At 32.5% G+C, this 11,097-nt stretch overlaps 1 protein-coding gene across 2 annotated transcripts; it reads right to left on the bottom strand.

Moving 5' to 3' along the window:
• Positions 1-18: 18 nt before the first annotated feature.
• LOC127721516 (uncharacterized) lies at positions 19-10,735 on the bottom strand. Of its 2 annotated transcripts, none has more exons than XM_052228283.1 (2): positions 10,524-10,735; positions 19-1,917 (listed from the first exon to the last, which is right to left on the bottom strand). In XM_052228283.1, coding segments are annotated over exons 1-2 (1,209 nt in total). In that variant the 5' UTR covers positions 10,526-10,735; the 3' UTR covers positions 19-710. The 2 variants fall into 2 exon arrangements, with proteins under 2 accessions (XP_052084243.1, XP_052084238.1); XM_052228278.1 differs by lacking the exon at positions 10,524-10,735 and adding an exon at positions 5,772-5,904.
• Between the last annotated feature and the right edge of the window lie 362 nt (positions 10,736-11,097).

Genomic DNA, 11,097 nt, shown 5'->3' on the forward strand with positions numbered 1-11,097 from the left:
TGCAATAAATTAAGGACATTTCAAAACAAGCTTTTTTATTTTTAATAAAAATAATAAATGATTTATTCTCAATAATCACCTTAATACCAATCATCTACAACACAATAACTAACCCATAGCACATTTATAAGTTCAAACTACCACTTGACATCCACTTCCACACGGGGAAACTTTCCATTCGGAAAACACTTTTAATATGTGAAAAGTTTCCCGAAGCAGAAAAAAATGGAAGTCAATGAGGTATTTTTTTCTCGTTCGGAAAGCATATAAATCTCTATGTCTCTATGAAAAAGATTTGGAGTAGTATTCTCGTGATATTGTTTAAATTTTTACAAGAATTAATTTCTTCCTATATATATATATACACATGTATATAATACCGTATATCTAAATTTCAATTTCTTTCGTCTCGTTGTCTCATTCAAATTCTATAAGCCATCACAATATTTTGAATGAAAATTGTGAATATATTCAGAAAAAGATGAAAATTTTGTGGAGAAAACAATCGCAAATAACATTTCAAAACGTGTCTCCTAAATGTGTTCTTTCCTAGATGGAAGTTTGTTGAAATGGCATAATAATGTATTTTTTATCGGCTGCTCTGCTTGAAAACCAATGCAATGATGATAACAATAAAACAAAATGCATCTACCTTAATAGAGTTAAAACTGGCAATGAAATAAATAAATAAATAGTTTAACAAATAATGATTAATACACAATTTTTGGAAGTCGTGTTCTTTGAACAACTCTGGCTAATTCCTCATCCTCTCGAAGTAATCTATCTAAAGCATTCCTCATAAATGTGAATGCACGGAGAGGAATATGCTCAAATAAGTTAATATCTTCATCGAAAAAGTGTGGAAGTTCTCTTCGTCTAACGTAATCTTGAAGACGTCGAATTAAAGTTTTTAAACAATCATCCATGGAAAATCTTTGCCAACGCGGAGTGGAATCAATTTCAAAGTCTGACTCGTGCAGAAGAACCGTTTTAATGTGATAAGATGTAATATATCTTAATTGCCATTCCTTCCTACAAATGTAGGCAAGCAGCTTAGCAGCATTTAATCTGTGTAGCTTATCTCCTGTTGCAATGGCGCGCATAATGGCTTCCTCATTCATCGAGTAATTTATCCGCCATCGCATATCCGAGTTTGGATTAATATCATTTTCAAATGGACGTGTAATGTAAAATGGGCCGCGCTTTGTCACAGCTATTGCAGGGATAATTTCGACAAGCTGACCTTCTGGTAAAATCAGGAGTAAATGTGGCACGTCGTCTCTAAATTCGAGCTTTAAATCAAGGTCCATCATCGCACTATTTCGTCCTGTAGCGGAAGTCTCAAAGGTCATTGAAGTATAGTGTCGATTTAATTTCTGTATTGCCCACGAAAATACCTTAAAAACCGACATAACAGTTTTTCTAGGACAAAGATGAAGTCGATCTTCTGATCTGAGCTCTAAATTATAAACCTTTACACTCAATTCTGTTTTCTCCTTTGGCATCGGGAACACTGCATATCCCGCTTCAAGTTGACGCCCTTCCATTTTACCGACTTTTAAAGGCACTAAATACGAAGGTATTGTCGGATCTAAAGGTTTCCATGGTGGAATATCTCCACAATAAATTGGACTTTCTTTCATTTCAAGTTTGAACGGGTTTGTTTTCAAATTCCCATGAAGCGCATTCATGCATATAAGAAACTGTTTCTTTGTTGACTCCAAAGGTTTGATGTCCTCTTTAAGGACAGTTTCAAGCGTCAAATTAATTTCATCTCGAAGACGTGTCTGTGGAAGTTTTTCCGTTTTTTGTCGATGAAGAGACGGGAGATATTCGTGTCTGAGAATCCGAACCGTCATCTGTCGATTTAGCGGCTCACATCTTTCAGGTTTGGATTTCCTTACAGTTGCCACGTACCTGAAATAGATGTAAATTTGGTATTAAGTGTCGTTTGGTTGTGTCATTGATGAATACACCACATAATCTTTTCTTCTATTTATATATTTTGTGACTGCTTCAGCTTATTGCTTTTTTTTTTCAAAATTTCATTGCGAATATCGCAATACAAAAGAGTTTCAGAAGTGCATTACAATAAATAATACTTTTTACAAATCTCTTTACCGTTACCTTTAAACTACAATGAACGCTTTAGAATTATTGTGATATCCATGATTTTGTACATTTCACTAGATAGCACTACAAATATTTAATTTCATCAAAAAAATATGATTGTATCAGTTTATAATAAATGTTTCCCTTTAACATCTACTTGTAATAATTGGAAATGATTTGTAGGTAGTATATTTGAGAAAAATGTAAAAATTAAAGACATTCGCATTCAAAATAGAGAAAAAAAGCAAAGTCCTAGGATGGCGTTTGCTTCGTGGTTCGACAAAGTAAATAAAGAATATCGCAGTCTGAAGAAGAAAACGCAACCTATCTATTTATAAACTGAAATGGAAAAATAATTTGTCATGATGGCGTATAGTAATTCAAGTAATACAAGCATATCAAAAGAACATTTGATTCACGTCAAAATGTTTCATGAACTTTCTATATGTCTTGCAATAGCAAGTGCAGGTTATGTGTAAGTGTATGTGTATGCAAGTGTTTGTGTGTGTGTGCCCGAGGGGGAAGCAATTGGTTTTGATGAACCAAGGTTTAACGAATATAAAAAGGAACACAAAAATGGGGTGGGGCGGTAAATCTATTTCCCAAGACCAAGGTTTTTAGGAGTTATTCTCTACGTTAGACTGTAACAACTTTTCAACATGAAAAGTAAAATATATTTTCATGTTGTTGTTTTGTGCATATCAAGTACAGTATGGAAATATTTCGATTCCGTGCAACGTATTCTTCCTTTCAAAGAGGTAGGACCATTTTCCCTGCTTGTGTTTCACTCACAAGGTTAAAATCTGAAAATTGTTAATGATTACTAATATTTGAATATTAAAGAGTCTATATTACAATAATATATTCTCACACAAATTATCAACAATTTTGAATATATCAATTAAATATAAAAAAAAATATTCAGTGCTGAATATTGCTCTTGAAGACAATATTGTAAATTGTATACGTTTTTGTAATTTTGTTATCGAAGGACGTCTCTAACCAAAATGAAATCATTTATACTCGAAGGAAATTACATAGTTCAACGTCCCACATAATTTTGGTTTTGGATGGCCTCTTCTCATACATTATTTTTTTAAATAAATACTCAAAATTGTGCATGCCTAGATGCACAACAGCCTTGTTAATATGGACAAGGTCAATGCGTTACATATGAACCTGTTCAGATTATATTGACCGAGGACGATGTCCGAGTGTCAATATAATCTAACAAGTCCATATATAACGTATTGACTGAGTGAAAGTTCTTAATCTTTATATTACATATTGTAATATCAGGTCCATATATATATAAATTAAGAACTTTCACTCAGTCAATACGTTATATATGGACCTGTTAGATTATATTGACACTCGGACATCGTCCTCGGTCAATATAATCTGAACAGGTCCATATATAACGTATTGACCTCGTAACTTTATGTAAATAGTGTATAATGGAAATGGACTTCAATGTTTTTTCTCTGTATTCTACATTGTATTTTGAAAGATTTTTAATATTGACCGTCAATATATATATATAAAAAGAAACATCGTCCATATACTTAAAAATAGAAACAAGGCCTCTCGTGATCGTAATAACCAATGAAAAAAAAGAATGCTACACACCATATGTAATACATTTGGATAGGGACTTTATATTCAATGTACCTCATGGGTAGTCAATGGCGTTAAACACCCCCTAGTAGTAATATTCGATGTCCGTGTTGGGATAGAAACATTTTTTAAGCTCTCGGCATGTACGTAAAAGAACCCTTGCAAAACTCTTTCGAAGGGTTTATAGGTATAATTCAAACTCAATCTATAGGTCACCATACAGACTACTATAATCAACAAAGGTGTAAATCATTTGGTATCTATGGGAACTTACATACATATATTGTCTTAACCATTGGATTGATTGTTGGTGTTTAACGTTTGAGAAGCCAAATTTTTGAACACGTAAAAAAATTTATGTTAACAAAATCGCCCCAGGTCAAATTTTATCTGAGGGAGTTGAAAACAAAGTTAACATGTTAATTCAATGTCCAGGTAGTCTCATTGGTCAAGGTATACAGCAAACACACAATGGAAATTAAAAACAGACGAAATAGCACCAACTCCGAAGAAGAAAAGCATGGACCCATTACCATATAACTCGCATCTAGTAATAAAAGTCAAAATCAGGTTAATTACAAACCTAAATAATGTCTGATTTACATCAACAAATGAGAACTATCTGATCACCGAATTTGTGACGGGCGACACACGTGCAGCAGGATTTGCTTACCCTTCTGGAGCACTTGGGACCATCCCCGGTTTTGGTGGGGTTAGTGTTGGTCAGTTTAGTTTTCTATGAAGTGTTCTGTGGACTTTGTCTTTTCTTCGTTCTTTGTTTTTTTGCTATGGCGTTGTCAGCTTCTCTTCGTCTAATGAGTTAAGAATGTCCCTTGGTATCTTCCGTACCTTTCTATTTTTACATCTGTGGACTCGTGGGATCTTTTACAGAGGACTAGTGAGATTAGCAACTGTGATATCATGACGATAAAGCAATTCATGAGGGCGATGGAAGAACTTGTGAATTGATAATATCAGTCGTTTTGCCACCAAATGTTTCTTGAAATATTACCTATAGTAAGTTTAAGTAGATATACGAGTGAAATTTACACCTTTCAATGTTATATATAGATCATGCTGTCAGAAATGAGATAATGGTGCTCTCGTTTGGTGATTACCAGTCAGTGGTAATGCATGGATTGGTGTTTCACATCCAATGTCAAATATATCATAGAAATAAGGAAGAGAACATGTTTATTTGATATGATTATGACACCTGCTTCCAACTTGACGATACGCTGAACCAGATTTTTAACGTGCTAGCTTAAAGATATGACATCATACCCCGACATGCTATTCTGAATTCAAGTCAACCATTCATTGCTCTTACTCTTAAATGTCGCTTGCTAAGTTGGTAATATCAAATATCACGATTCAAGTCTGCGGTTTGATCCGAGGTTAAGCCAATGACCTACCGCACTCGATGCGAGCATGCTACTGCGCTATTCCAGACCCCCTCGGTTGTTACCAGCATTTATATCGAACGCTTTTGATTAAAAAAATGAAAGATTACTTTAAGTGCCCAATCATATATTTACCCCACATCTGTATTATTAACAAAATACTTATATGCTGAACCTATCACTAACTTGATGCAGTTGTTGTTAGTCTAATGTTCTTTCAGATCAAAATATATTTTGTTTAAAATCAAACCCCACAAAACACCAATTACTTCAGTTGATTCTACGTCATATATGTAATACTGACTATAAATAAAGTATGCTGAGCCCATTTTTGTTACTGAATAAATGTGGAATGTCCATATCAGAAAACAGTTTTTATAACCATCGCTTTAATTTTACCTTCAGTTTAATTTTTAGTAAATCAATAATGAGCTTTATTAAAAAATAATTTGAAAAAAGCATCAATTTGCACCACCTGTTACATACCAATTTGAAAGTCAATTTTGAAGATCTTATAGCTATTAAAATTATAGTTATTTTAATACAAATTGCACGCCCAGTGTACATTCATGTAATGCATTTTAAATTGAATGTATAACAGAATACAATTTAAAGTAAAATAAATTCGAATTTACTTACATGTTGACATGAGAAAATCTCAGAAGATATAAACTCCATTTTGAAACATTAAGTTAAGCATGATGCTCATTGTGTCAAATTTAAAGTTTTAAAGTTGCATTATAGTGAACGAACATTGATTTGTCGTGAAGATTTAAATTTGACAAAAAGATCCCATTATTAAAGTAAGTGATAAGAGAAGAACTAAAGGGTATATCTGATAAAATACTACATTAATAGTCGACAAATCATGATACATAGTTAAAATTAAACATAGTTTAGTCTGATTATTGAATAGTTTGGGTGACAACACACATCATGATCATGAATTATTCTGACATTTTTATTAAACTCTGCTTGTCAAACATTTTCAGTAGGACACAATAGAATGTACATGTTACATTTCTCCCTTTCCTGTTTGTCCTCGAAATCGCCCTCTTCTTATTCTGTGCAATTTGATATATAACATTATAAGTCCGTGCTTAATATAAATTATACATGACAAAATTGATATAATTCGGATAATAATCTCAGATACCGAAAAGTGGTCTATTTTTACAAAATAATTTAAAGATTTTTTACTATCAAATTTCTTTTTTATGAGCACACATTTTAAATAACTTTTTTGTTTGCTGAACATTCTTAGTGTGACCATTAAGGTAACGTTTCAAAAAGTAAAAGAAAAATATATATAGAAACTTTATATTTTAATATGTTTTACCGTATTCGGTTATTGAAACAACTAGAGGTTGTTATTTTTTTGTGACACAGGAATTTGAATAGCTTCAGCTTTTTTTTTCAGTCTTTGCAAAACGGCCAGTATTTTTTTCAAAGTAAGTTCATACTTTCCTATAGCAAGAAAGAGTTAATTGGTTTGCATAAGTAACTTCATCTTGATTACATAAAATGCTAGTTGTTTTACTTTCATGTCTGTCTCTTTGCACCTTGAGTTATGAAATTCTATTCAGCATACAATCTTCACATTTTAAGGGGCTGTAAATATAAAACAAGGGTGAACAATACCAAAGGGAAGTCAAAGTCATAAGTCGAGAAAAAATGACAACACCATGGAAAAAAACGAAAGACGATGAAAACAAAAAGTTAGAAAAACACTGCATAGAAACATAACTCTGAGTAACACAAATCCTACCAAAAACTGGGGTGAACTCGTGTGCTACCGTAGGGTAAGCAGATCCTGCTCCACTAGTGACACCCGTCGTGTTAATCATTGTGAGTACAAATTCGACAAAAAGTCTCATTTAGTGATGTCACAATCGAAGAAAAGTGGACGGGATTGCGGCTCCGACTATTGGAACATATCAGTAGTCGTCTGTGAAGGGAGCAATCTTCATTAGTCAACAGATCGTTTCAATAGGATAAAATTGAGAATGAAAATGGGGAATGTGTCAAAGAGACAACAACCCGACCAAAGAGCACAAAATAGCCCAAGGCCACCAATGGGTCTTCAACACAGCGAGAAAAATCCCGCGCCCGGAGGCGGGCTTCAGCTGGCCCGTAAACAAAAATGTGTACTAGTTCAGTGAAAATGGACGTCACACTAAACTCCGAAACATATAAATGAACTAAAATTAAAAACACATACAATGTACAAGACTAACAAAGGCCAGAGGCTCCTGACTTGGGACAGGCGCAAAAATTGCAGCGGGGTTAAACATGTTTTGTGAGATCTCAACCCTCCCCTATACCTCTAGCCAATGTAGCATAAACAAGCAGACAGTAATACGTACAGGATACATGATTAAAAAGCAGACGACATTTCCTGTTTTTGTTGTTGCTGGAATCTAGTGATGATCCCTTAATTTAAATTTTGAAATTTGTTTAGTTGATCAGTTATTTCTATCTCAAATTAAATTAAATGAAAAAGGAAAATTTATTAGGCAATAGGGAAATTAAATGTTCAAACTGTTAGACATCATACTAAATGATATTACGCTAAAGCAATTTTAATATTATTGACATTTTTTGTCACGAACAATTCTTTTATCCCAAACTAATGATTACAGGTTATTGTGATATTTTAAAAACTCCTGACCAGCAATTATCTAATCTTTATGTGAACCTACTGTATTTGTTTACTACTAACTAAATTATGTGACATTGTTCGGATAACAATACAATAAAACCATTTAAAATCTTTCAACCATTGTTTCATATAATAACTGCAACAAAGTACTCAATATTAACGCCTTTATGACTGTTCCTTGACGACGAGATAAAATGTTAACACATCTTTTTATTAAAATGAACTTTGTGTGTTTGATCATTTATTTATATCAATAATGAGACTTAATTCACAGGCTAAATTATCACATTTGCAAATGATTACAAATTAACACCACTTTGAAAAATTACTTTTAATTAATTAAAAAGAGTGAAACAAAACTACTACACAGGGATGAAATTTGTTATAGATGTCAATTTTGATGAAAATGTAAAACGAGTGCATTTTGGGAGAGCCTTATTTTCGTACAAGTAACTTTTTCGGAACTTAATTTTGTGGCGTATTTTTTTTTTGTAATTTGGTTCGTCAACATTTTTTTATCAAAAGTTTATCTATTGCACAAAATCTTTTTATAGCACAGGTTTCTTGAGGCGGATATTTATTTACATTTACCGCTGTGTTTTTTACATGAAATGTCTATTGTTAAATCTATGAATTCAATTCGTATAGTGTTGCAACATAATTAAATATATTTGCCACTGGACGTTAAGCAACAAACAATCAATCAATCATAATTAAATAATGACGTCCTTTCTTGCTACTTCCAGTTCTGGTGATTATTAGTACACAAAGTGAAGAGATTTTTTTATTCACTTTAGTTTAATCAAAATATGAAACCCTGATGTTCACGTTATTTGGTACGTCCAACCAAGAAAACTCTTCTTATATTCTTTGCACGTGTCTCCGATAACGATAGAGAAAAACTTCGGCGATGATGTCTATAAAATTACAGAATGCACTAAGCTACAGGTTAGAAATAACTATTATGTGTAAGTCAAAGTACAAAAAAAATAGTATAACCGATTTTCGGTAAATATTGCACACTCAATTTATAAAAATGGACAAACATGTGAGTAAAAAACAGAATTACGAGCCTCATTACGATACAAACTTCAGATGCCACTGAAATTTAGTACGTAAAGTTGCATTTCCGTTATCCAGTGGTGAAATAAAATTTGAAAAAAATACTCATATAAATGTTGATACTAAATAACAGTCAACACTTTCAACACTGTCAACACTGTCTACCTCTGGAAGTTGGTCCGAGGACACAGTAATATAGTCCCTAGTGTGGACAGTGTATAACTTGCCAATTTTTTTCAAACACTTTCCAAATTTATTTCCTTATATTTTATGCATGAAATATTAAGTAGGGGGATGAAATTACATGTTAATAAAATTGGGGTGATGAATTTTTATGTAAAGTAGTGATTTGGTCCAGTTAAAAAAGGTCAAAATTAGTATGCCTGAAGCTGTCAAACTGAATTATAGACCCCCTCAACATAGAATTGTCCATATTTTGAGTTAGAGCTGGTAAACTTTTCTATAATTTTGATACTATTTGTCCCAAAAGTAGTACACTACACTGTAAAAAAACTTTTTGAGGAGGAGCAGGTGCGATTTTTTTAATTTTAATTTATTGTCTAAAAGAAATGCACTACGAAATAACTGAATTCTCGGGCCAGTTGGAACATTGACATTAACTGAAATAACCTATAGAATGAAGTGTCGTTTGAGATAGACGCTTTGCATGCTTCACAGATAACATTGGCGAAGATTTCAAGACTATCAGCAGTGATAATGATACTGATTAACTGCATGGTAAAAATAAAAAAATATTAATTTGTATTACTTTATTGCATAAGAAAAACTTAGTGCTAGTCTAGGATCGGTACTTCGTATGTTTTGTCATTTTTTGGGGGTTGCCAAGTCCCGTTCTAGAAAGTCGAGCTCTTTTCAACGGACTTAAACAGGTTTTTTTTCTAGTGTTGTACTGTTACAGCACTGTCCAAAAAGAGCAGTTACACGCATGTTTAAACCCCAGCACAAGCTGTATGTGCTTGGCCCCCTATATGATAGTTTTCTCATATAATGGGCAATCATACCACTCTTCTTATTTTTATACTATATACTATGTACGACATATATAATATTGAGGTTACATTCTTCCGATATATCATTTGTAACTGACCGAGAATAAAAGGAATGACCAAGTTCTCAAGATAACTAGATTAATTCCTATTTATGTTCATTTTCCTGTTTTAAGTTGGGAACAAGGTCAGTGATTGTCTCTAGCTACATCTTTTAATGTTTGTCTTCCAGAGAATGTCAGATTGCTTTTACAATGACGAATACACCAAATGTTTTTATTCCTTTCGGAAACGAGGAAAACAAAAGCACTTGCACAGGAAAAATCTAACAAGTAATTCAGACGGAATATATAAACTTAAGGTTACAAATCTCATGTTGCTCCTGAAACTGTAAACTTTCCTAATATACAGCGATTTCATAACATCACAGCTCTTTCGCAGTGAAAAATATGTATATGAGTAAGTATATGAAGGATTAAATGCAGTTCACTGTAGTAAATCATGTATGATCGACTATGAATTGAATGTACATAATTGGTGCAATCCATTATTAAATGTGAAAATTGTATAATATCAATGAGAAAATTCTCGTAAATCAAACAGATAACAGTTATAACCTCTTAACCGTTTTCTTAAAAAAAAAATCTAATATGTACTTACATTTAATTACCTCTTGAAACAATCGATTTTATATCTACATTTTGAAATTTTTTGATTATCTTATATATCCCGATCGTGTTCATCTCATATGGCCTAACATATTTATACAATCTTTTACTTTCAACAATAAAGGGTGATTTACTTAGTAAATCGAAGACGATTTAGTTTACAAACAATCGAAGTCTTTGAAGAACACTTTGTCGTATGTTTACACAAATATGTGTCTTATTTCGGTTATAATTATCTGATAATTGACAGGTAAACTTTTGGTCAGGTAAATTGTTAGTTCAAGAGGTTTATGCAATTTTCCTTTGTTTATTTTATATATTGTCTCATTCAAGCTGATCAAATACACAAATTTAAATCTAGATTTCAAATTTTGTTCCTATAATTGTTTTATTTTTTTTATATCGTTTCAACAAAAGATGTGTAATTATAAAAATAGAATTTAATACAATGTACAAAGGTATGTTACTTAATTTAAAGCAGGTAGATAATGCCAAACCAGTTGCATCGGAATTGAAATAGAACACTTGAATCCAGGAACGTTCATGTCCCTGTTCCAGTCAGTTAC

This window comes from Mytilus californianus, unplaced genomic scaffold, assembly GCF_021869535.1.
Source record: "Mytilus californianus isolate M0D057914Y unplaced genomic scaffold, xbMytCali1.0.p SCAF_1, whole genome shotgun sequence".
Classification (NCBI taxonomy): domain Eukaryota; kingdom Metazoa; phylum Mollusca; class Bivalvia; order Mytilida; family Mytilidae; genus Mytilus; species Mytilus californianus.